Raw genomic sequence first — 25,961 nt, 5'->3', positions numbered from 1 at the left:
TCGAAGAGTCGGACACGACTGAACGGCTGAACTGAACTGAACTGAACTGATGTTGTCTGCCATTCTCCTGAGAATTTAAGTACATTAGTCCTAACCCATAGAAAAGGAACAAAGGTTTATTGAGCACCTGATATGGTGTCCACCATTCTGCTGAGAATTTAAGTACATTTCTTTGGAAGGAACAATAAAGGGTTAAATTTAAAGCCACATGAATAACCCCTAGCTGATCTATATAGGCTTACATTTCTATTTTCAGCCATCTGCTTAAATTCTGCTTTAGTTTTAATGCGTTTCTGAATGGGGGTTGGGTGGAGGAACTATTACATTCCCCAATACATATCTCTCAATACCAATAATCCCACACCTCCAACCACACCCTGACATGCTATGCCTTGGAGTGTGGGCTGCAGCAACCAACGGGTTCTTCTTTGGAGTCAAGAGTCCTTAAACTCTAAATTGAACCTAAATTAAATACCGACGTTCAGTCATATGTTGATACTGATAACTCCTTCCAGTATTGTAAAATCTCATGGCAGTGTGCCCTTCTTTGTTTATTTAAGCAACAAGAAATTGTTGAAGAAAAATGTTGGTAAATTTAGGTTTCTGGGTTTGACTTTACTGTGAATCACAGTATTTCATGGAAGGATTTGCACCTTCATTCATTCATTCAGTGACCACACATGCGAAGTCCAGTGGCACCATAAGAAAACAGGGCAGTGAGGAGGGGCAGAGCTCTGGGCCTGGAGACAGGAGGCTGGATTTTGGCTCCAATGCCGTCACTGCCCATGAGATACTGCACCAGTCACCTGCCCTTCCTGGGCCCCTGTTTCCTCATCTGCAGAAGGAGAGGTTATCAGGAGACCTTTACTACCTGCGGCATCAGCATTACCTGGGAGCTTGTTAGACATGTGAGATCTGATAGGGCCTTAGAGAATCAGAATTTGCATTCACGTGCACAGCAACATCCAAAAAGCACTGAAGCACTTATCCTGATGATTTTTGATGAACGTACTGTGCTAACAAAGTTTTCAATTGGGTTGGCCAAAATAATCAATTGGATTTGTCCATATCATCTTACAGGAAAACCCGAATGAACCTTTTAGCCAACCCAATAAAATAGAGGCAGACTGGAACCCAGATGACACCAAGTCTTGGGGGTCCAATATATCAGAGTAGAGGCAGTATGGAAGGTAAGGTCTAAAAAGGAAGCCCTTTAAATATGCCACAACCAGAGTCCTGTTGCAGAGACAGACATGGAAATGAAGTGTGTCTGCTCGGGGTATGTTTCCTGTAGTCACTTAGTATCACTGGTCTTTCTCACTTTGTGTTTTGTTTTTCCAGATTCGCTTTGTGGTGGAACTCGTGTGGCCTTTATCTTTATTTCTGGTCTTGATCTGGTTAAGGAATGTCAACCCCCTCTACAGCAAACATGAATGTAAGCATAACAGAGCTGGGGTAGGGGGAGCCTTGGCATGCCTGGAGGTCCCTATCACTTTGTTTAAGAAAGGGTCTGGGGACTGGGGGGGTGCCAGGATCTGATCTGCTTATCATCATTTCAGGCCTAGAATGCAGAAAACACATTATGCAAACTAACTTTTAAATCCTGCACATTCTACACAAATACATGTGGTTACTAAAGAATTGTGTAATTATTTTTTGTTTGGTTGGTTTTTTCTACACCTAAACTCTTTGTACTTTTAAAGGGAGCAGATTATAGATGAGTTCTTTGAAATATTGGGTTGGCCAAAAAGTTCATTCAGTTAAGATGTAGATAAACCCAAACAAATTTTTTGGCCAGCCCTATATTTTGAAGATAGTTTAGAAATATATTAGGCATGGTGCTAAAGAAAAAATAAGGGATATCACCAGTCCAGGTTTGATGCATGAGACAGGGTGCTCAGGGCTGGTGCACTGGGATGACCCAGAGGGATGGGATGGGGAGGAAGGTGGGTGGCGGATTCAGGATGGGGAACACATGTACACCCATGGCTGATCCATGTCAATGTATGGCAAAAACCACTACAATATTGTTAAGTAATTAGCCTCCAATTTAAATAAATAAGAAGGGACAGAAAATAGTGTATTAATAATGTAGTATTTCTTGGACCCCAGAGGTGTCCTGGGACCGAGGGTGAGGGTATATGTGCCTCTCTTATACTATGCTCCTCAGAGAAAGCTTTTGCCTGGTTTCTTGCTGGGATGACTTCTTCTGGGCTCTTGGCAGCCGGTGTGGGATCCTCAGGAGTCATACCAGCTGTTCAGTCCCCTGTTCTGGTTTTCCATCCTCTTGTTAGTGAGTTTCAGGCCCCATATTCTGAATATGGACAGCCTTCTGCCCATTAAACCCTTGCTTGTGTACCTGACCCCTCAAGGAGCCTATAACCTGTGCTCCCTCTTTAATGCTTGGGGGTAGATGCTCAATACACAGTTGTGGAAGGAATAGACAAACCTCTTCTCCTCCTTAAACATCAGCAACGCATGGAGGCTTCTCGCTGTAACATCGCTCCACCCCTTCCATCTCCCCACAACACAGTGTGCTCCTCCTCTGTTCGCCCTTCACAGGTCCATCCATGCCTCTGTTAGGTATGTTTCCATCCCACCACTACCCTGGAAGCTTGAGAGAAGAGACCCTGTCTCCAGCACCCAGCACAGGGCCAGGCGTACATTAGATGCTTCTGCTTCTTAAACGTTGGTACATGAAGGAAAGCACCAGAAGGACCAGGGTCCATCCTGCAGAGGCTCTAGCTCCTAGGACCTGCATCCTTCTTAGTGTCAAGGTCTAACTCCTTGTCTTCCTTTCCTTTCTTAAAGGCCATTTTCCCAACAAGGCGATGCCCTCAGCAGGAATGTTGCCATGGCTCCAGGGAATTTTCTGCAATGTGAACAATCCTTGTTTTCAAAGTCCCACTGCAGGAGAATCTCCTGGAATTGTGTCAAACTATAACAACTCCATGTAAGTGCTGGGATTCCCACCGTACACCCTTTATTCTCCTCTTGCCTCGGAGTTCGTGTATGTGCACACAGAGCATGTGCTGCTGAATAAGTGGTCTCGTGGCTTGTGGAAACCTTAAATTCAAAGGAGCAGGGCATGTTTCCACTCTGGAACATTCTGTATCAGCTGTCAGGGCACTTGAGGAAAAGGCTACAAACTTCGGCCAGATGACAGAATTTCTTGGTCCTTATATCCCAAAGATATGACTAGGAGTCTGATGCCAGCACCCTGCTGAAATGTGTCTACTGCCTCCAGCTCATCCATCTGCTCAAGCGGAGTCACTGCATGAGAAACACTCCATTCCCCTTCTGATTCCTTATGTCACTCTCCACCCTGGATCAACTCTGAATGATCTCTGTTCTTTTAAAAGTCTTCTTGGACATCTAAAAGCTAAGAAAATTGTCAGGGGACCTTTTGAGGGTGAATGAAACCAAGTTTACAAGGTGAAATTTGCTTCTTGGAAGAAAAAGAGACAATTTCCAAATCCTCTGTCATAAATGTCGTTAGTTCTCTTGGTTGGCCAGATCTTAGGATGTTGCTTGAGAGCAGTAGTTCTTAACTTGTAGGGCTGAAGACCATTCCCAGAAGCTGATGAAAACTGATGGTCCCCTTCCCAAGGAAAATGAGGACGCACATACCCACAGAACATACACCGTGCATATGATTTCAGGGCATTTGTGGACTCCAGGTTAATAACCTCTGGTCTGGGATTGAATTTCAAGTCAAATTCCATAAGATAGTCTATATTTGGAATTCCCTTGAAGTAGATAGGGGGACTTGATGTAGCATGTTCTATAGACAGAGGCTCCAGTGTTCTTGCCTGGAGAATCCCAGGGACGGGGGAGCCTGGTGGGCTGCCGTCTATGGGGTTGCACAGAGTCGGACACGACTGAAGCACTTAGCAGCAGCAGCAGCAGGAATGAGGACACGGTTGTCCTTCAGCCACTGGGCTGACCTCCAGCTGCAGTTTGTGATGCTTATGCCCAAGGGTCACCAACAAGGGCTTGTTGGAGTGCAGGCTTCACCTACTTGTATAAACATCAAGTCAGATGGAAACTGAGATATTGGGTTGCTCCAGTTCTTTCCTTAGAGGAGATTTGGATATAATTCCACCAGGGCAAAACTGCATTTTGACAAAAAGAAAAAGAACATTTGGTAATTCCACTTAATACTCAGAGGTAACCTTCCCCACTGGGAACAAACTGTGACTGCTTTTGCCGTACAAAGGCAAGAGTAGTTGTGACAGAGACTGCCTGGTCCACAAGCCTATAACATGTTTGCTAACCCCTGGTTTATTGGAAGACAGAAGAGGGAACACAGAACACCCATCTTCCTGGAAGACAGCATTTTAGCTGAGCTCCCCTGGCCGCAAACATCTTAATTTACAATCTGTACTTTCAGCTTGAGCCTTCTCGAGGTGCCTAAGAAGAAACACTTGCCTATCCAGAGAGACCCCATGAGTCACGTCATAGGATCAGGGGCGCTTTGGAGGTGCTTCAGCGGCAGCTCCGTGGAGCTTTGGTGGGACTGGTTCTGAGGGTCCACAGGTTGAGAAGTGGAACTGGGGAGGGGAAGCAGCTTTGGACTCTAGCTGTGTTCAGCATCTGAGCCAGGAAATCTGAGTTTCATGTTTCATGCACATAGTATGCGTGAGATGTTGGCTTACTCAAAATTCATTTGCTTGCAAGGCACAGAAACACATTTAAACAAGTTTAAACCTCAGAAGGAAAGACATGATTTGGACACTAGACCTTCTTAAAAAGCCAAGAGCAGCAAGCAGTTCTCTGGGAGGGGGACAAGAACAGAAGAACCACCAGGAGCTGCTCCCTCCTGTCTGGGCCTACAAGGTCCAGCCTCTCCACCACCGTCTGGGGTTCTACTCCATCTGCCTCTCTCCACTGAGCACTCTGCCCTGCTTCTCAATGCCTCGGCTGGTGCTAGTTGCCCAGTTCACGATGCCTGGGCTTGGGCAATCAGAAGAGCATCTGTGAGTACCATTCAAATTCCTGGGAACAAATTTGTTTCCCCAGCTTTATTTCCCTTGTCCAATCAGCCTTGGCAGAGGTGTCTGTGTTCATGCATGCAAGGAGGGCTTTGTAGATTAAGTATGGCTGTTAGAACCTGAGCATATGAATGGCTGGAAGGGCAGGTCTCAGAGAAGTGGATACTGGCTGAAAAGAGCCCCTACTAATATCTCCTATTATCATCCTAAGACTTCTTGGAGGAGGAAACACATAGTGAAAAGAGTTGAGAAGTGACCCAGCCCTGACAAAGTTGGAAGACTTTTGACAACAAATTGCTCAGAGCCCCCGTTATCTTATATGTATAAGGAAGTAAAAATATCTCCTTTTGTCTTGGCAATATTGAGAGGATATATAATGTAGGTATATGCAGCAGGGTCAAGCAGGTGGTATCTTAAAAAATTACACAATGTATTATAATAATGATGAAAATGACAGCTATGTCTTTAATGATGAGGCTCATTCTTACAGCTTGGCAAGGGTGTATAGAGATTTTCAAGAACTCCTCATGGATGCACCAGAGAGCCAGCACCTTGGTCAGGTTTGGAGAGAACTCCGCACCTTGTCCCAGCTCATGAACACCCTCCAGATGCACCCCGAGAGGATTGCAGGTGAGGTGGGCTTCAGTGTTCTTAAGTATCACTTGCTTCTCGTTTGCCTCCTCCACCAGACAAACTGAAAATACAGAAAGGAATTAGATTTGGTTGGAAAAGATACCAGAGGGTGTAGGAAGGGATCTAGAGACAGGAGGAGGCTTACCTTGGTAAGAACTCCTCTTTTTACCAGGCCTGAAGGTAGAAAGTTAGGAAGGAGGGCAAGAAAGATCTCATCCCAGGTAAGTCGCGAGATAGGAGAATGTGGAAAGATATGTGCTCTGGAAAGTCTGAGGCCAGGTGAAGGGGAAAGAGTTCATGGAGCCTGGAAAAGATGTGGACCATATTCACAGAGTCCTAGAGAGTGAGCTACCCAGGACTGTGCAGAAGCAATGCCAAGTAGCAGTAAAGAGCCAGGAAGATCAGTGCACATGTTGGTTGTTGTTATTTCTGTTGTTTAGTCACTAAGTCATGTCTGACTCTTTGTGACCCCATAGACTGTAGCCTACCAGGCTCCTCTGTCCATGGGATTTCCCAGGCAAGAACACTGGAGTAGGTTGCCATTTCCTCCTCCAGGGGATATTCCCTACCCAGGGATCAAACCCACATTTCCTGCATTCGCAGGTGGATTCTTTACCACGGAGCCACCGGAAGCCCAGAGCATGTGTTTATCACGACATAAATATGTATAGTCCTTCTTTTTATTCTGGTAATATTCAGCGTCCCAGGCCCTGAGGCAGAGCAGGTGCAAAGTTGGGGGAAGTAGGATTGGGGGCTGGTAGGGAGGTGCCAGGGAAGGTCCAGGAGGTCAGGGGGTTGAGGGGAGTGATTGGACTACACAGATAGGGTCCAGGCTGCATATGGATGAAGGAGAAGCCAGAAGGACTGGAATTGCCCAAGGGAAATGGAGAGGCAAAAGAATGGAGGCCTCAGAGGGTTCCATGACGCTGGTTACAGACTGAGAAAACAACAGGATAGAAAGATTGACAGCTGTGCTCAGAATGTGAAATATGTGGATTCAGGATTTCAAAGGCATGCAGGACAGATGAGAACAAGCCCCCAGGCATGGCCATGGAGGTTGAAGTGGAGCAGAGGTGAAGGTTAGGCGACGGGAAGGCAAAGGAAAGCAGGCTGGATGGACACAGAGGTTGCGGGGGTGGGAGAGCCCCCTGGAATCCAGAAGCTTGAGGACAGAGCAGGAAGGAGCTCCCTCTCCCATGCCCCCCTCTCCAGGGCAAGAACTAGAAACAAGCAAAACCCAAAACCAGAAAATCTCGGACATCTCTTTTCAGAGCACAAGTGGATGCCGTGCGGTTTTCGCGTCCGCCATAGGCTCCTCTGTAGGTGGTTGGAGTTACTGGCTATGGAAACAGCCTGGGCACCAGGTGGACCACACCCCCTTTTCAGGGGTAAATGAACAGCTGGAAGGCAGCAGGCTGGCCAGGACCCCAGGGGTCAGTGTGGTTGTGGGGGTGGAGAAAAGGCTGCCCGGGTGGGGAAGTTTGTTCAGGGATGGGCTCAGAGGCTGTAAAGGAAGTGGTTTGTGGCTGCTGGGAAATGTCAGCTCTTTGAATGGAGATGAACTGACCATGAGGACGACCTTGCAGGATGACAAGGGTGAGAAAGGTGATGTCCAAGGAGACAGAAGGGGCTGGATCGGACAGCTTCTGGCTAGGGAGAATGGTACGAAACAGTCGCCCAGGGCTCCTCACCCATGCAAGCCAGGCCGTGTGCTGGTGCCTGGTGACAGAGTCATTAGACCAGTGCCCTCCCCCGAGGGATCCCTGGGCAGAAGTGGAAGGCCCAGGTCCGCACCCTGTGGGGGCTGCTGGAGGGAAGCAGAGGGCCAAAGAGCATAGGTGAGTAGGTCCAAAGAGAACCCAATCCTCCTGCCACTGGGCCACCTTCTCCCTTCTCTCCCTATTGGAAAAATAAAGCACAGGAGTCTGATCAGATGACGGTTAAGATTCCTTCATTACATTCTACTGCTTCTGAAATCAGTAATGCATACACGTTATGTCGTAAAACTAGATTACAAACACGACCTTCTTTGCTGCTCAGGAGTTTACTAAGAGTAAGGGTTGAAAGAACCACAGGGCCTTGCAGGGTCTGGGCACAGTTGGCATTTTAATATGAGGGAAATAAGGGGGAGAAGCACCGACAAGGCAGCAGTTTTTCCCAAGGTTGAACAGCAGATGAGAACATGGGCTTGCCCAACGCCTGGAATGACTATCCACCCTGTTCATCAGTGCACGTTTCACTGCATTTTCTCATTGTCAGATGGTCTGGCTGGAAGGAAGCAAAAAGGAAGTCATTTCAAACCACAGTGTCTCTGTGGTCTTTCAAGCCTTTATATGAGGACCGAAATCACTGCTTACAAGCCAACACAATGCTAGTTTCGAATTGCCATACAGGTGCTTCTTGTGTCAGCCTTCGGGCTGTGGGGGAACATTCCCCTCATGAGACTGGCTTCGGGGGGGTCTGGGAAAACAGCGTTAGAGGAGGCCAGCTGAGACTGTCCAAAGGAATTTGGGGGCTGAGAACATGGACTCTGCAGAACCCCTGTCCTTGGTGGCCATGAGAGGGGAAAACAGACCATCCCCAACAAAAAGGACAGGGTGTCTGAAGGAACTTCTGGCCGAGCACTAAAGTCCACAGTCAGTAGTGAAGATAGTTTCAGAGTCTGTCCCTGGGCTCCCAGGACCTTGCTGGCTGTGAGCACTGAATCCTCAGCCCCAGGCTGCAGTGGAGGGTTAAGCCTCTGAAAGCGAGATGGGCGGCTGTCACTGGTGTGTACTTTTGCCTGTCAGTTCCCCAGTCACCTGGGAAAGTATGCCAACAGTGACCTAGGGCATTTTCCTTTCCTAGCAAACCTGTAGTACTGCATTCTCCACAGAGGAGGATTAATGGTAAAAAAAAAACACTAGCCGTGAAGCCCCCTCCCCTCTTACCCCCGAGCAAGCTCTGCAGTCTCTCAGTCATCTTTAAACATTGCCCTCTGAGCCTCACGCACGCATTTTCCTGGTCTCCCCACCCCCATCCCAGCCTTCTGAGCTCCATGGGCCTCAGCAGCCCCTTCCCCCAGCCTCTAATCTTCCCAGGGAAGAGAACAAGAAGAACAACATTTTAAACTACATTTATTTTCTTTTCCTCAGGGCCCCCCAGTTCACATTTCTCCCTCGGGAATCCTGCTGTCTGGTATCGGCCACTGCTTACATTCTGGCCCCACATCTCCCTACAGGGTGGCCCCCACCCTTTCTCAGGTGTGCTGAACCAGCACGCTCTTTCATGCACCTTCTCCCTGGGGCCACGGCAGCCCAGGCACCTGTGTGAGAATCTGGGCCAGGGCAAAGTTGCTCCCAGTTCCCCTTGTTTTGTCCCTTTTCCCAAGCGAGATGTTTGTAGATGTTTGTATGTAAGGTCAGGTGAGGGAGTTAAAGAATAACGAAGAGTTCAATAGTCAGATAGGGTCCTGACTCTCAGGTCAAGACAACAGTTATTTACTGGGTGTCTCCTATTACTCCATAGACATTCACCAAAGCCCTGATTCCATGTCAGGCTCTAGTGCTGGGTGTCACATAGAGATGACTTGGAGGGCTTACATCTCTGTGCCCAGCTAGGTATGATGGGGAGTGTGATAAAAGCAGTATCTGTAGCTCTCTACTCTCAAGAGACTCTGTGAATGTGTGTGTGTGTGTGTGTGTGTGTGTGTGTGTGTGTGTTGGGAGTTGTGTTGCTGGAGGTCAGAGGATATAGTATGATGCTGTATACAAAGAGATGATTTGGAGATGAACTACCAAGTTGGAGCCCCAGGTGAAGAAAAAAAAGGAATCTGGGTTTGGAAGATAAGTCATTGAAAAGGAAAGAAAGCAAGAAGAAAATAGAGCAGCCCCTCTCAGAACCACTGCTCTCTCCTGGGGTAGTGTCCCCAGTCCATGGTTTCAGCTACCTGAGGTCATCCAGTCTGAAAATGTAAGTGGAAAATTCCAGAAGTAAATAACTCATAGGTTTTAAACTGTGTGCCTTTCTGAGTAGCATGATGAACTCTTGCACTTACCTGCCTGGGATGGAAACCATCCCTTTATCCAGGTATCCTGCCCATTAGTCACTTACTCCCTGGCTTTTTTCAGATTGACTGTCAGAGTATTACAGTGTTTATGTGCAAGTAAGCCTTATTTGATTTAATAAAGGCCCCAAAGTGCAAGACCAATGATGCTGGCAATTCAGATATTCTCTTACTCTGCCTAGTTTATAAATTAAACCTCATCATAGGTATGTATGTATAGGGAAAAAAACACAGTATATATATATATAGGGTTTGGTACTATCTGCATCCCCTTGGGGGTCTTGGAATATATCCACTGAAGATAAAGGGACTATCGCAGTCAGGTCCTCCTTAAGGCTTTGGGTGACACTGGATTCCCTGGTGGTACAACTGTCAGCACGCTCCATGGTGGTGAGGGAGGTGTCCGTGTGATAGAACTTCAGGGTTGGTTCCCCGAAGCTGGCCCCAGCTGCATGGGCAGGCCTGTGGCTGGCCCATCCCCTTTCAAGAGGAAATTAGCAGAACATCAATCTGGAGGCGGCATATACAAAGAAAGTCACGACCTGAACATGAAGGGTGGCTGTCAAGCACTCAAGGGAACCTCTTGGCTGCCTGGGGAAGGGAGGATTTGGGGACAGAGCAGATGAGGCACTGTAGTATTAGAACCTGGAAGGAGCAGGGACATTTGATGGTTAAAGTTAAAGAAGAACTAAGAGATAAGCAATCAACCAGGCTCCTGGCAAAGATAGGATGTAGAGATAAGCATTTTCATGCAGCCCAAATATTTGAGTCTGACACAACTGAGCAACTGGAACTGAAATGAACTGCATGTTGAAATGATTTCTTAAATATCTGGACCCTCTGCCATCTTCTCTGGCTGGTGCCTCCAGAACTGGAGCAGTGGCCAGCTTGAGACTGAAGGTTGGCCCTGGAAGCAGGCAGAGAAGGTGAGTGGGAATTCCCTAGAAAGGGTAAGAATAATATTAATGCAATTAGGACAAGCTTTTTTTTTTTTTTTTAAGTTGGCAGCTAAGTACTTTACATTCTTTATTCCAAGTCACCCCCACAACAATCCTAAGAGGCATATGTGGAAAATGCAGACCCAGAGAGGGTCAATCACTTGCCCCAGGGTCACTGTAATGGTTAGGAATCCTTTATGCCTCCTTATAAAGAAATTTCTGCTTCCAGTGGGTTTGAGTGGAGTGGAAAGAATGTGACTGGGCTGATCAGGGCATGAGACTGCAAGCCCAGGCAATAGACCTTCCACTTTCCCCACTTGAAGATTTTCTTGCCCCAGACAGCCCCGTAAGTGTTAGTCCAAGTGCATACCCTGAACCTAGAGCCATAGCTGACGTGACAGAAACACCAGGAAGGGTCGTCTACCCCTTGACAATGGCCCTGTGGACAGAGCACGTGTCTCCTCCAATTCCACGTGTCTAGGGTTTGAAATCAGTCCTGAATATTCATTGGAAGGACTGATGCTGAAGCTGAAACTCCAATACTTTGGCCACCTGGTGTGAAGAGCTGATTCATTTGAAAAGACCCTGATGCTGGGAAAGATTGAAGGTGGAAGGAGAGGGGAACGACAGAGGATGGGATGATTCAATGGCATCACCAACTCAATGGGCATGAGTTTGAGTAAACTCCGGGAGTTGGTGATGGACAGGGAGGCCTGGCGTGCTGCAGTCCTTGGGGTCGCAAAGAGTCGGACATGACTGAGCGGCTGAACTGAACTGAAGGGTTTCTCAGCCTCAGCACTATTGACCGTTTGAACTGCATAGTTCTTTGTTTGGTCAGGGAAGCAGGGTTCTTCTGTGCATTGTGGGATGTTTAGTGGCATCCACTAGTACTTACCCACCAGTATTTTCCAAGTTGTAACAACTAAAAATGTCTCCAGACATTGCCATATATTCCCAGGAGGACAAAACTACTCCTCACCCCACCCCATTGCCCAACACCAACTCTGCAAAGGATCTGATGACCACCACCACCTCCAGGCCAACCTAGCTTTTTCCAGCTTGTGTGCCTTCTCACAAATTTTGCCTATCTGCTCCAGCAGTAAATGCTGTGACTGTGTTGGTGACAGGCCTGACCCTTAGGTGCTCCCATGGAGCCCCCAAACAGAGCCTTCCTCTGAGAGTCCAGTTAGAAATCACTTCTCGATATTTTCCCTTATTTGACCCATTTTTCCTTCAACACCCTGCTCTTTTTCTCTTTCGTATGCAGGAAGAGGAATACGAATTCGGGAGGTCCTAAAAGATGATGAAACATTGACACTGTTTCTCGTGAAGAACATTGGTCTGTCTGACTCAGTCGTCTACCTTCTGGTCAACTCCCAAGTCCGTCCAGAGCAGGTAGGTGGATGTCATTGGCCCAGTGGTCCCTGGAGGGGAGGAGTAGGCACTGAGCCTGAGAAAGGCAAGGGAGACCTTGAGTTTCTTTTTTCTTTCTTGCTTTCACATTCAGAAGCATTCAGATTCATGCCACATGCTCAGGAGAACACCTTGGGTTCAGTGAGATGATACAGTCCCCATGATGGGATTCTGAAGTGGCACAGAAGCTGGCAGCACTTGAAACACCTCAGAGCTTTAAGACTGGAAGGAACCTAAGAGATCACGTGGCTCAAACTCCCTTTATTGTTGAGGAAACTGAGGTTTATTCATGTAGCCATCAAATACATAGAGACGTTTTAGGTACCAGAATGCAGTGGGAACAATGCGAGGAAACCCCTGACTCCGGGAGCTCACATTCCAGTGGGGACAACAGGCGATGACCACGTAAGCCAAGGGCACCTACGTGCGTTCCCAGGTCGTGAGGAAGGTCCGGCAGCGTCTGAGTTAGGAAGGGACGGGGGGGCCGTTTTCAATGTAATCATCAGAGAAGGCCTTCCTGAGGAGATGCTATCTAAGCAGATCTTACTGAACAGTAGACCCAGTGCAAATGCCTGTGAGAGGAGAGTGCCAGCTGAGAAACAGGCAAAGACAGGATCAAGTGTGCTGAGGTGACCTTCAAGGTCATGGAGCCTGATAACAGCTGCTTACAGAGCAGACCTCTGCTTTCCTGGGCCGTGTCTCCTCAATGCCAGGCAAACTGCTTGTAACTCCGCTAAACCTGTGTCATCTGTTTTCATAATCTCCTGTATTTGTTCAGAGCATTTTTACCACTAAAGTAAGACTTCCACCTCTCTGAGCACCTGAGCTCCTCACACTAATCCCAAGATGGGTCAAACAGATGAGAAACTTGACATGCCTGGTGGCCGAGAGACTGGTGCCCAGCTAGAGAGCTGGAATTGCTGGAGCTGGAGTGGAATCGGGGTCTTCTCATTCTCAGTCCTGGGCCCTTTCATTGGTTCTCAAGGTCCCCAGACCAGGAGCATCAGCAAGGACTGGGAGTAAATTCACAGGCCTCACCCCAGACTGACCAGCACTCTCCACTTTAACAAACCCACTGGGTGGTTCTAACAGCTCAGGGGTGAGAACCATGGCTCTAATCTAGGGCCTCATGGGCTCCTGGCCCAGCATCCTGGGTGTGTGGGTTCCTAGTGTGATAAACACAGAGAGAATGCATGATAAGCAGGAGCCTTAGCACAGACATCCTGCCTGCCTCTCCTGGCCAGGACGGCACCTCCTCTAGACTCCGGAAGAATTGTTGTTTAGTCACTAAGTCTTGTCTGACTCATCCTGACCCCATGACTGTAGCCCACCAGCCTCCTCCGTCCAAGGGATTTCCCGGTTAAGAATACTGGAGTGGGTTGCCATTTCCTTCTCCAGGGATCAAACCCGCATCTCCTGCATTGGCAGGCGGATTCTTTACCTCTGAGCCACTAGAGACTCCAGGGAAGATGGAGATGTAAACAGAGAAATTTCAGGGCCTGTGTCAGTCTTGAGGCAAAGGTCTGCACAGGGTGCCGTCTGAGCCCGGGGAGAGGAGGGGACTTACCCACCTGCCTGGTTGAGGTTGGTTCTGTTGGATGGGCTTTTCAAGCTGGTTCCCAGTACAACAGTGAAGAAATCCATACCTGCCTTTCTGGCTTCTCAGTCCCTGAGGTTTTCATGGAAACTAGACAAGGGGAAATAAGGTTCAGCCCTGACACAGCACATCAGGGCACTTGGAGTGAGGGCAGTGCCCAGGCACGGCCCCAGTGCACGCCTGGGTAGGCCCTGGGGGTCAGGCCTGGCTGGCTGCCCAGCTCTGCTTGGCTCCCCCTCCCACTCCAACCCAATGGCAGGCAGCATGGATTGCTCACTTTCCCTTTGCTTTCTCTTCAGCTCATAAAACTCAAGTCCTGGAAATGCCTGTGATGACTTCCAGTTGGTAACACAAGGGAGATGGAGATAAGGGCAGGAATTTAGGGGAAATTTCTTTCCAGTTCCTCACCTCTGTGACATTTAGGTCTCCAGCTGCTGTGTTGCTAACATCAGGGCAACAGCCTTTCATGTGGGGAGGAGACAGGGCCATTGGGGTGTGCCTGTGTTTAGTGTTGCAGGCTCTGATTAGCTGAGGCTTCCCTGAGCTTAGGAAGGAGCTCAGCTCCTGCACTCCAGAGGCCAGTCATGTGGACCCAGCTCCCTCCATGCCTCCTACCCACCCTGCTTCTCAGCCCCAGTGACCTGTGAGCCTTCCTCCTGACCTCTTTCTCCATCTCCAACCAACTCTGTAACTCCTGGACAGAACTGTCCCCTGGAACTTCCTCCAAGCTGGCAAAGTTCTCTCTGTGCCATCTATAGGGTAACCATAGCCGTGTGTGGCTAGTGGGCATGTGAGACGAGGCTAGTACAAGTGAGGAAGTGAATTTTAAATGCCATTTAATTTTAATTACCTTAATCGATCACATAGGGTGTGCTGCTCTCTAACTGATCACCATTATACATGGGATTTTGTTCTTGACTGTCAAGACTGGATATCCCTCTGCCTAGTATCTGAGCACAGCTCCAAAGGGAATAGCATCACCCCTCGCCCCATCTAGGCAATTATTAGATGACTGAAGTAGCAGAGTACTCTGGCTTGTCCCTCACCACACCCCTTACCCACAGCCCAGGAAACTCCTGAACTTTCTTCAAGGCCCAGCTCAAATATTACTTCCTCAATCGAATGGTTCATAAACTCTCCCTTCTTTGTCCCGCCCCTCCCCCTGCCCTACTTGACAAGAGAATTAAGAGCAAAAGTTGTTCAAAATGGCTAAGCAAAAGCTCTGGGTTCAAATCTCAGCAAGGTCACACAGTTAACTGCAAGTTAAATTAATCACTCTATTTCCTCATGTGTAAAATGGAGACAATAAAATTTCCTACCATATACAGTAGTTGTGGGAGGTTAAAGACTTAGTATCTATAAACCACTTAACACCTGGCACATAGTAAACACTTAATAAATACCAGCTACTTTTACTAGCGATTCTTAATGCTCCCTCTTCCGTGCTCTGGTTTCACTACGTTCAGTCTAGCACTTCAGTTCAGTTCAGTTCAGTTGCTCAGTCATGTCCAACTCTTTGTGACCCCATGAATCGCAGCACGCCAGGCCTCCCTGACCATCACCAACTCCCGGAGTTCACTCAGACTCATGTCCATCGAGTCGGTGATGCCATCCAGCCATCTCATCCTCTGTCATCCCCTTCTCCTCTTGCCCCCAATCCCTCCCAGCATCAGAGTTTTTTCCAGTGAGTCAACTCTTCACATGAGGTGGCCAAAGTATTGGAGTTTCAGCTTGAGCATCATTTCTTCCAAAGAAATCCCAGGGCTGATCTCCTTCAGAATGGACTGCTTGGATCTCCTTGCAGTCCAAGGGACTCTCAAGAGTCTTCTCCAACACCACAGTTCAAAAGCATCAATTCTTCGGCGCTCACCCTTCTTTACAGTCCAACTCTCACATCCATACATGACCACAGGAAAAACCACAGCCTTGACTAGACGAACCTTTGTTGGCAAAGTAATGTCTCTGCTTTTGAATATGCTATCTAGATTGGTCATAACTTTCCTTCCAAGGAGTAAGCATCTTTTAATTTCATGGCTGCAGTCACCATCTGCAGTGATTTTGGAGCCCAAAAAATTAAAGTCTGACACTGTTTCCACTGTTTCCCCATCTATCTGCCACGAAGTGATGGGATCGGATGCCATGATCTTCGTTTTCTGAATGTTGAGCTTTCAGCCAACTTTTTCACTCTCCTCTTTCACTTTCATCAAGAGGCTTTTGAGTTCCTCTTCACTTTCTGCCATAAGGGTGGTGTCATCTGCATATCTGAGGTTATTGATATTTCTCCTGGCAATCTTGATTCTAGCTTGTGTTTCTTCCAGCCCAGTGTTTCTCATGATATACTCTGCTGCTGTTTAAATGCCTGCATTTCTAGCTAGCCCATGAGCTTTTTGGAGGGCAGAAAATTTATCTCATTCTCTCTGCGTGCCTGGTAACTCTCCTAGTCCCTGCAGAATGGGAACACAGTGAATGAGCATTGAATGAATGAGTGGCACTCGTCTGGTGTCCCAGCTTTCCTCCAGCCTGTTGTATAACCCTATCAAGTCACCTAACCCCTTCAGCCTCACTTCTCTCCTCTGAGATACTAGAGGTTTGGACAAAATGAGTTAATTAATTCCCTCCCCTGTGTAGAATCCATGGGACTGTGGAGGCCAAGGAAGTCCATGAGCCTATTCTGTTCATGGTATTTAATGCTTTTGTCCACTGGGAGTCCAGGACTCCAGGAGGCCATTTACTGTGCTGGGTGGATAAAGGTCCCTGGCCAGGGCTGAGGCCTCCTTTGCCTCTGGAGGCCATCAAGGAGCTTGTGCTTTGAGAGTCACTGCCCATGGGAGGTTTCTGATGTGGGTGCTCCAGGGGTTAACATCATTGGATAAAATACAGGGTGCCTAGTTAAATTTGAATTTTAAATAAACAATAAATAATTTTTTCAGCATAAGGATGTTCTATTTGGACTCCATTTGGGACATACTTGTACCAAAAATTGTTCACTGTTTATCTGAAATTCAGATTTAACTGGGCATCCAGTATTTGTATATGTAAATCTGGTGAGACAGGAAGGGGGAGAGGTGGTCATTCACCATCACTCCAAATGCATTCTAGCTACTCGCCCCCCTCAGCTGCACACAGTAGGTCCTGATGGTACCTTACCATCATATGCTAAGAAGGAATGGCTCATGTCGTAAAGTCTCTCTGTTAAAATGAGGCTTGGGAGTGTTTTCATTTTCTGTGGCTGCTGTAACAAATTACCACAAACTTAGTGGCTTAAAACAACACACATTTATTATTTTATGGTTCCAGAGATCACATTCTGAAAGTCAAGGTGCCAGCAGGGCTGTGCTCCTTACTGGGCAGTCTAGAGGAAAGTTCAATTTCTTGCCTTTTCTAGCTTCTAGAGACTGTCTACGTTCCTCAGCTGGTGGCCTCCCTTCATCTTCACGGCTAGTAGTGGCCGGTCCAGTCTTCCCCGCATCAAATTATCCTGACATTGTTTATTCTGCTATTCTCTTCCACATTTAAAGGACTCTTGTGATTACATTGGGTTCACCCAGATAATCCAAAATCATCTCCTTATTTTAAAGTCAGATGAATAGCAACCTTAATTTCATCTGCAATCTTTAATTCCGCTCACTGTGCCGCATAGCATATTCACAGGGTCTGTGGGTTAGGACGTGGAATCACTGGGGGGCCAGTATTCTTCTACACAGGGAGGTTTCCAGTGTTGCTTTTCCTTTCTGCAGTTTGCTCGTGGAGTCCCAGACCTGATGCTGAAGGACATCGCCTGCAGCGAGGCCCTCCTGGAGCGTTTCCTGATCTTTCCCCAGCGCCGTGCAGCCCAGACAGTGCGTGGCAGCTTGTGCTCCCTCTCTCAGGGAACCTTACAGTGGATGGAAGACACCCTGTACGCCAACGTGGACTTCTTCAAGCTCTTCCACGTGGTAAGGGAGGTGTTCAGCTGCTCGCCCTTTGGGAGGTAATTTCTGGAGGCAGTATGGCCTGGAGACAGGCCACTGGGAACTCATGAATGAACAGTCAGGGAAGGCATAAACTTGGTGTTCAAGACAGGCTCCAGAGGTCCCCAAACCAGCTGACAGTATTTCCAGAACATGGCCCAGACATGCAGCAGTCACCACTAGGTTCACCCTTAGACTTGGGTTGGGGCAGGCCTAGGCCCATGCCAAATGTGGGACCAGCCCTCTTCGCCACCACTGGCAGTATGGAAAGGAGGAGGCCTGGGGGGACCCCTGGATTGGCTTCCTGGCTAGGTCATCATGGACATGATGGTTAACCTTTCTTGGCCCTATCACTCATCTGTAAGACAAATATAATACTTTTAAGAATAGTAGAAAAGATACATTAAAAATATATGCAAAACATTTAATAAATGTCAGTGAATGAGAGCTTTACACTCCCTTCTCTGGGTCTGCTTTTGACCTCAGAGCTTACTGTTTATGGGTAGAAAAGAACAGAGAAAATGTTACAGAAAATTTGCAAAAATTTGGCATGCCTGATCTAGCACAACGCTATGCTCAGAACGACATCCTACATAGTCTTGGGATTCGATTGTATCTCTTCTTTTGCTCGAAGGGGCCTCCCTGGTGGCTCTCAGATGGTAAAGAATCTGCCCGCAACACGGGAGACCCAGGTTCAATACCTGGGTCAGGAAATCCCCTGCAGAAGGAAATGGCAACTCACTCCAATATTCTTGCATAGAGAATTCCAAGGACAGAGGAGCCTGGTGCGCTACAGTCCATGGGGTCTCAAAGAGTCGGACACGACTGAGTGACTAATACACACACACACACACACACACACACACACACACACACGATGAGAGGGATAGGCTTCAGGCATTTGTTCTCGCACTTCAGAGTGCCTGAAAATCATCAGGGAAGCTGGTAAAAGATGCAAGCTCTAAATTCCTACCCCCAGAGGTTGATTCAGGAAACCTGGGCTGGGCCGCAATCTGCTGTTAACATAGGTGATTCTGATAGAGGTCTTTGTAGGCCACGCTTCAAGAAACACTCAGAATTAGAATTTTCTAGCATTGAATTGTGTTTTCTCTTTCGCCTACATTGTAATATCTGGAACTATATTTCAGGGAGTGCCAGTCAACTGAGAACTTGCTGGAGGAATTTGTGTTTTGTCTTAAAAAAAAAAAAAACAAACTGCTTCTGAGTATATTTTTAAGAGAGTTATTAATTGATTTATTTCTGGCTGCTCTGGGTCTCTGTTGCTACTCGTGGACTTTCTCTAGTTGCGGGAGCAGGGGCCACTCTCTAGCTGTGGTCTGTGGGCTTCTCACTGCAGTAGCTCCTCTTGTTTCAGGACACAGGCTCTGGGGCACGTGGGCTTCAGTAGTTGTGGCATACAGACTTAGTTGTCCCATGGCACGTGGGGTCTTCCCAGACCAGGGATCAAACCTGTGTCCCCTGCATTGGCAGGCGGATTGTTAACCACTGCACCACAAGCGAAGCACTGTGGATTTTTGCTTTGCTTTGCTTTTTTTTTTTTTTTTTAATTTGCTCTCTCAAGTAGAAAATTTGCCCTAGGCTTGTCTTTAAAAGCAAGGTGAAGGCCTTTAAAAACAAAGTAAAACAAGACCCCACAGTTAATGGCAAGGTTCACACTTCATTCCTTTCAGTGTGACTTTTCCTTGAAATGTCACTCCGTAATTTTCCCAGTTCATTGGGGATCCAGAGTGGGTAAAGGGGTCATATCTATGGATGCCACCGATACTGAGAGTCAAGGGCCCCAGAAAAGATCTCTGCCAGGAGAATAAAAAGTCACGCATTTCTAACTTCTCTGTCCAAAGTGCCTCGAGGAACCCAATTTTAGACAGCTCTCAGTTTGTTTTCAGATTCAGACAGGAGAGTGAGTAGGTGATGAAGGTCCTTATTCTGGACAGCTGAGCCCCAGCACCGTGGGAGACCAGCTCCTGCATTTGTAGGTTTGTATTTGAAGATCTGTGGGAGGTTCCCTGAGTACCTGGGATATGCAATCCTCTGGGCGCTAGAAAAGGGGTAGGGGCATGTGTCTCTTTTTGAAGCACCTTTACAGCAAATGTACCTTTGGGGCATGAAGACAGACAGCCTGGATACAGCAGGACAAAGGGCGACCTGGGCACAATGGTTCATTAGGGTCTGGACCCATAACTTAGGCTACTGACTTTAGATGTTTATCATATAAGAAAGACCAGCATGCTTTTTCTTCTGTCCTTATATGCTGCTCTGGCAAGTGTCAGCATTCAGAAACCAGAGAATTTTGGTTGGTCACCCTCACCTCCCTGAGATGGACCCTGGGTGCTTGCCCACCACCCACGTACATGTGTCCATGCACTCAAACCTGAATTGGACCAGGCACTGAGGCCAAGGGCCCAGCCACGGTCTGCACACCCTTACTGAATTCCCAGCTACCCTGAGACAAACAGGCCATGTCACAGCACTGAGGCTTAGGACATTTGGCCTCTAGAACAGTGGTTTCCAGCGTGGTTGCATACTGAGTTACCTGCGGAGCTTTTAAAAGTTACGAATACCACCTTTCCCCACAGCTGATTGATTTTGATTCAATTGCTTTTAGCATTTAAAAAAAAATTTACGTATTTTATTTTTGGTGTGCTGGGTCTTCATTGCTGTGTGGGCTTTTCTCTGGTTGTGGAGAGCGGGACTCCTTTAGTTGCAGTGCAGAGGCTTCTCATTGTGATGGCTTTTGTTTCGGAGCACTGGCTCTAGGGAGCTCAGGCTTCAGTGGTGGTGGCATGTGGGTTCAGTAATAGAGGCGCCCAGGCTCTAGAGCACAGGCTCAATAGATGTGCACACAGGTTTAGTTGGTATGCAGCATGTGGGATCTTTCTGGATCAGGGACTGAACACGTGTCTTCTGCATTTGGCCAGCAGATTCTTTACCACTGAGCCCCTAGGGAAGCTCTCTTTTAGCATTTTTAAAAGCTTCCCAGGCATTCTCATTCCAGCCAGGATTGAGAGTTGTGGACCTACAATATAGGAGTTTGATTTACAGACTTAATTTCTGTAGACCAAGCATGTGAATGAGTGCTAGTCGCTCAGTTGTGTCCGACTCTGCAACCCATGGACTGTAGCCCACCAGGCTACTCTGTTCATGGGATCTTCCGGGCAAGCATACTGGAGTGGGTAGCCATCTCCTTCTCTAGGGGATCTTTCTGACCCAGGGATGGAACCGGGGTCTCCTGAATTGCAGGCGGATTCTTTACCAACTGAGCTATGAGGGAAGACCAAGCGTAATAATAATAGTACCCAAATGCTCCGAAGGCCTCAGAGCACTTTCACTTTTCACCCCTAAGACCAGGGTGTTGTGCAGAAGCGTCTTCCCTGCTGTTGACCCAGAGACTGCCAAGAGGAGAAAGCCCTGGCAGGAGATGGGCTAACCCTGCAGATAGGGTTGCCCTACCTTCCATCTTCTTGCTCCTGCTTGTCTGTGGGGGAAGACCTGACCAAGACAGGACACATGGGCCCGAGCAAAGAGGACAAACAACCTAGGTGATGACCTTGAAACGTGCTTTTCCAGCTGACAAATGGACTAAGTAACTAAACATCTACAAAGAAGGAAACCTACGTGGCTCAGATGGTAAAGAATCTGTCTGTATTGCAGGCAGACGCAGGTTCGACCCCTGGGTCAGGAAGATCTCCTGGAGAAGGGAATGGCAACCCACTCCAATATGCTTGCCTGGAGAATCCCATGGACAGAGGAGCCTGACAGGCTACAGTCCATAGGGTTGCAGAGTTAGACATGACTGAGCGATTAACACCAACATGAAGAAGGAAACCTATAAGGAATTATTTGCAGTAAGATGGAACTTTTGCTCCTATACCCACCCTATCAATGATTTTAGAAAAACAGTGATGAAACAGGCACAGAAAAGCTCAGGGCAGACCCTCCAACCCTCTCAGAGGGGCATGGGCCAGGCATAGCTGCTCGGAGGCTGGGGCAGAGGCCTCCCTGGGACAGGGCTGTTGTTGCAGCTGGTTGGCAAGCAGCCAAGCTTAGGTCCTGTGCGGGGAATGCGTCTTCCGTTCTCCTGGGCTGTTTTTCAGGCACATGTGTATCAGTGTATAAATAAGCTTTCAGTAACTGCCAAATTGGTGCTCACTAACAAAGAGAGAGGGGCCAACTCACTAAACCACTTCATGACACCTACCCCTGTTGTGTCAGGACCTGGGCGTGTGGGTGGAAGTTTAACCCCCAAACTGGCCATACAGCCAAGAAAACTAGGAGAAGGGGGCTGGAGACTCAGCACCAACTGGGGCCAGCTGTGTTTTTCCTCAGCCCCTTGGAGATCAGAAGTGAGTGTTGTCATCCTCAAATAATCCAAGTGCAGTACCCACGCCTTCCTCCACCCCACCCATCCCCAGATGTACGCTCGCGTGTACACACACACACACACACACACACACACACACACACTCCTCTCTCTCTCTCTGTGCCCAATAACCTAGGCAGACTGGGAAAAAAAACAGCAGCCAGCTGACTGGATTTACTCCAAGAAGAATTAGCCCCTCTTGCTTTCACCTGGGTTGAGATGGTTTAAAAGAGCTTGCCTTCACCTGTGGCCTTTTCAGACCTAACGCCCCCAGCTTGAAACCCAGCAGCTCAGGCCTGGGCCGAGGTACTGAGATTGCCGAGGCTACCTGAAACGTCTTGCACCTCATAAAAAACGGTGTGTCAGTTTCGGGTGAGGGTTTGGGCTGTTTCCCATCTGATCTGGCCCAAGGCGTGTGTGTCCCTCCCCCTCCTCCTCCTCCCCCTTCAATCCTTCCTGTTTTCTCCCTGACTCCTGGTGCACAGCTTTGAAATCTTGCTGAGAAGCAAATCTGTCCCTTCAGCTCCGCATGTTTATTTGTGGAAGTTCGGCAGGAGAACTGAGGCGGGTGCCAAGACCTGCCACGCTGCTGGGAAATCTGCGTTTCCCTCCCTTCCCCCTCTCAATGGACACTGATAGAGGAAATTGGCCTCCCCGGCATTTTGGCCCGTGGTTTTCCCCTTTGCAGTCGTTTCCAATGTGACATGATTCAGCTTTCTTTCCTTTCCCTCAACTACTACTCTGAAACATTTTTAGTTTTCTGACTTCATTTTCCCTGTGTCTTTGTGACTATGGGGTGGCTGAACATTGATTGAGTTCCATAGGAGAAAGGCCAATCTTAGGGGTGCTTGCTACATGTTCTTTTCAATGTCCTGCTTTGTTCTTGGCTCTGCTCCCTAAATTCCTGAATCACTGGGAATAAGCGTGGGTGGACTGCCCCTGCTCAGTGTGAGCTGGCCGTGGTTTCTGCTCTCTTGGATCATTCGTTGCAGTTTGTTAAATTTCAACTATGCGTTTCAGTTTTCGGGTGACGTTGCCGCCTCAAAATTCTCTGGAAAAGCCCCATGTCTCCAGGATTTTGTGATGGTTTCTCCCATTAGTGACTTCACTTCATGATCTCTCTCCTCCCATCTTTGAATCCTTGGGCTGTCAACATTCTCCCATTTTTGCAGGGTGTCTCGGGGGAAGGAAGAGAAAGCAGTGGTGCTCGGTGTCAGCAACGTGGAGGGAAGTGCAGCAGGCTGAGCGAAAAGAAAATCAAGTTAGAAAATAGATTGTTTTTTGAAAATTATTTAGCCACAGCAAATACAGCTGATTTATAGCATTAGTATTTGTTCTTTCTACAGCTACAAAATTATGTGTCTATTATAATTCAAAATTTTGGCAAGCTGATTTTGATAAAGAAATGAAATGGAAGAGAGAGGGATATTAATGTATGTTAAATGTATATTAGGATTATGGGCTTGACTGGCATTGGCCTGCAATGGTTTCTTTTAGGCTCCAGGCACCTACTGGAGGCCAGGGCTTATTTTCTTACCAGATGAGTTGTAGTTTTATGAATTTAAAAAGGAGAAAAAGACTTAGAGGTCAAAACTAAAGTCACTTAGGACACAAACAGTCCCCTGCAAAGACTGCTCTTAGGATAAAGTGTCCTGGGGTTCTGGCCTTTATTCAGTAGCTGTAGATAGAGTAGCAACGTGTTAGGCATCCGGTTTTCTCCAAGGTAAACTGGTTTAAAGAAGGATTTCTGCCTCTGAGTTTTCTTATCTCTCCAGAACAGTAGTTCTTAATCTTTTTATAGATTAGGACTGCCTTTGAGAACGTGACAACAGCTCTAAGCCTTTTCCCTACAGAAATGTGAGTTCACACGGACACACAGCAGGTGGGGGCGCTTGAAGCCTCTGAAGTCAGACCCCAAGTTAAGAGCTTTTGCATTAAAATTTCTTTCCTACTTACCATTCATGTATATCCTTTCCAAAAGATTTAAAATACAGCCACAGATTCTTCCTTAATTCTCCTTATCAAGTAATCAGCTTCTCCCCTGAGCACAGGACCCCAGAGAGAGAGAAAGGACCAGAAGGCCGACAGCCTGCTGGGGTGCACAAGATCTCCTGATGGTCAGGGGCCTGGTCCTGGCTCTGCACTGGCCCCTTCCTTGCTGTCATTTGCAAGGAACTCAGCTTCCCCATGTGTAAAATTGAGACAGCAAAACCTATTCCCTGGATCTCATAGGATTCAGTGGTGAAATTTACATTAGAGGTAGAAAAGCACTTTGAAACAAAAAGCATTTTTGCTCTTACAAAAATAAGAATGTAGCTGCTTTGTGGGGGGCCGCCTCATTGCTCCACTCCCAGAAGTGTCCTCCTCAAACACTTAGGTGGGACATTCTTCCTCCCCAGACCCCCAGACCCTCAGACTAGGAAGAGGACTATTTCAAGGGGTAGTCTCTTGGCTGCCCCTAGATTCCAAACTCAGTTTTGCATTCATCAGCCACAAATACTGAAAACAAAACTGAAGTCACCATGGAAAGAAAAAGGCCCAGTTTCTGTTGAGCCGGAGAGAGTCCCATTACTTGTCTGTTCAAGAGCCCACCCTCTCATTCAGACTCTCTGCCCCTCCTTCCTCCCCAGTTCTGGGAGACAGCTTGTCTCTGTGACCTCTCCCGGTAGAGACAGTTTGGCATTTCCCCACTGCTCTGAGTGATTTAGTCTGAATTCTCTACTCATGACGCATTTCCTGGTACTCAGGGTGTCCCCTCCTGGTTGCCCCCTCACCACTGAAGCTGGTTTCCTCTCTTTTCATCTGATGCTTCACAACTGTCAGGTTGCAACAAACATGCTTCAAATCTACATTCCTCCAGTTGCCTAGCAACAACTTCCCTCCCGGATAAATCTGGATTTCCTGTAGCAGCCCACAATTAAACACAGTGGGCCCCTCACTGTCTGTCTACCGCTTCATCTGCTTTTCACCTCTGTCTGGGTGCTTTAAAGACAGAAGCTCACCCTTTACTCCAGAGCCCTCCACCAGTTCCCAGAGACCACGTTATCCTTGTAAAGACAATTTTAACCCAAGGTTACCTATTCACCCTTGTGTTAGATCCTCAACTTAGAAATCAATACTGGTTTCCAGATGGCCTTCTTTGAATCAGAGAAAGTAAAACAAAAATTTCAACTCTTAAAACATGTCTTTTTTTGTGCTGACAGCGTGGCATCTGTTTGATTAACCTGTCGGATCCAAAGTGTCAGTAAGAATTGCTCAAGTGAGACTTTTTTTAGTAGCTGCTGCTGCTGCTAAGTCACTTCAGTTCTGTCCGACTCTGTGTGACCCCACAGACAGCAGCCCACGAGGCTCCCCCTTCCCTGGGATTCTCCAGGCAAGAACACTGGAGTGGGTTGCCAATTCCTTCTCCAATGCATGAAAGTGAAAGTGAAGTCACTCAGTCATGTCCAACTCTTCGCGACCCCATGGACGGCAGCCTACCAGGCTCCTCCGCCCATGGGATTTTCCAGGCAAGAGTACTGGAGTAGGTTACCATTGCTTTCTCTGTTAGTAGGGAATATAGTTTATTCTGCCTCAAGAAAAAATATTACACAGTCCCAAAGGATAGGCATGTACCTCGTCCCTTGAGAACCCAGAGACCTCATGTAACCAGAATTTTCTTGGCTACTGGGTAGGACCTTGTATCCATTTTTCAAGTTCTGGACCAAGGCCCAGGAAACCCTCAGACCTCCCAAAGCTGATGGAAGATGATAGAGACCTACTTTTCTATAGCCCTATCTGTATATCCAATCTTTCTTATGAGATCTAATCAGGTCTTAAACGGGTTGAGTTCAACTTGAGTGCTGAGGACAGGCGTGACATAGAAGGGTTACTTGTTGTTTGGGAAATTGAGAGAATTTATTTGGCATAGGAAACAGTGGTGTGCGTGTGTATGTGTGAGAGAGAGAGAGATGATGATACTTGCCATTTTGGTCTGTGACCTTTTTTTCCAGAAATGTTTTCATATTTCC

At 47.6% G+C, this 25,961-nt stretch overlaps 1 protein-coding gene and 1 long non-coding RNA gene across 3 annotated transcripts in view; one reads left to right on the top strand and one right to left on the bottom strand.

Moving 5' to 3' along the window:
• Window positions 1–11,857: 11,857 nt before the first annotated feature.
• The window catches only part of ABCA4 (ATP binding cassette subfamily A member 4), a 124,106-nt gene continuing 110,002 nt past the window's right edge, over window positions 11,858–25,961 (top strand). The window contains exons 1-2 of the mRNA XM_086391299.1: window positions 11,858–12,005; window positions 17,358–17,555. Of these exons, the coding sequence (XP_086247425.1) occupies window positions 17,382–17,555 (174 nt within the window). The 5' untranslated portion in view covers window positions 11,858–12,005; window positions 17,358–17,381. The remainder of the gene's footprint in view (window positions 12,006–17,357; window positions 17,556–25,961) is intronic.
• LOC147375837 (uncharacterized) lies at window positions 22,464–25,483 on the bottom strand. Of its 2 annotated transcripts, none has more exons than XR_015160529.1 (2): window positions 23,908–25,483; window positions 22,464–23,192 (listed from the first exon to the last, which is right to left on the bottom strand). It is a non-coding gene; the product is annotated as an uncharacterized LOC147375837 (long non-coding RNA). The 2 variants fall into 2 exon arrangements; XR_015160530.1 differs by lacking the exon at window positions 23,908–25,483 and adding an exon at window positions 23,489–23,843.

Source organism: Bos grunniens, chromosome 3 (genome assembly GCF_055505025.1).
Source record: "Bos grunniens cultivar Pamir isolate PY7600 chromosome 3, Bosgru_T2T1.0, whole genome shotgun sequence".
NCBI lineage: Eukaryota > Metazoa > Chordata > Mammalia > Artiodactyla > Bovidae > Bos > Bos grunniens.
Note: the sequence above shows the minus strand (reverse complement) of the source record. Positions and strands in the feature narration are given on the sequence as shown.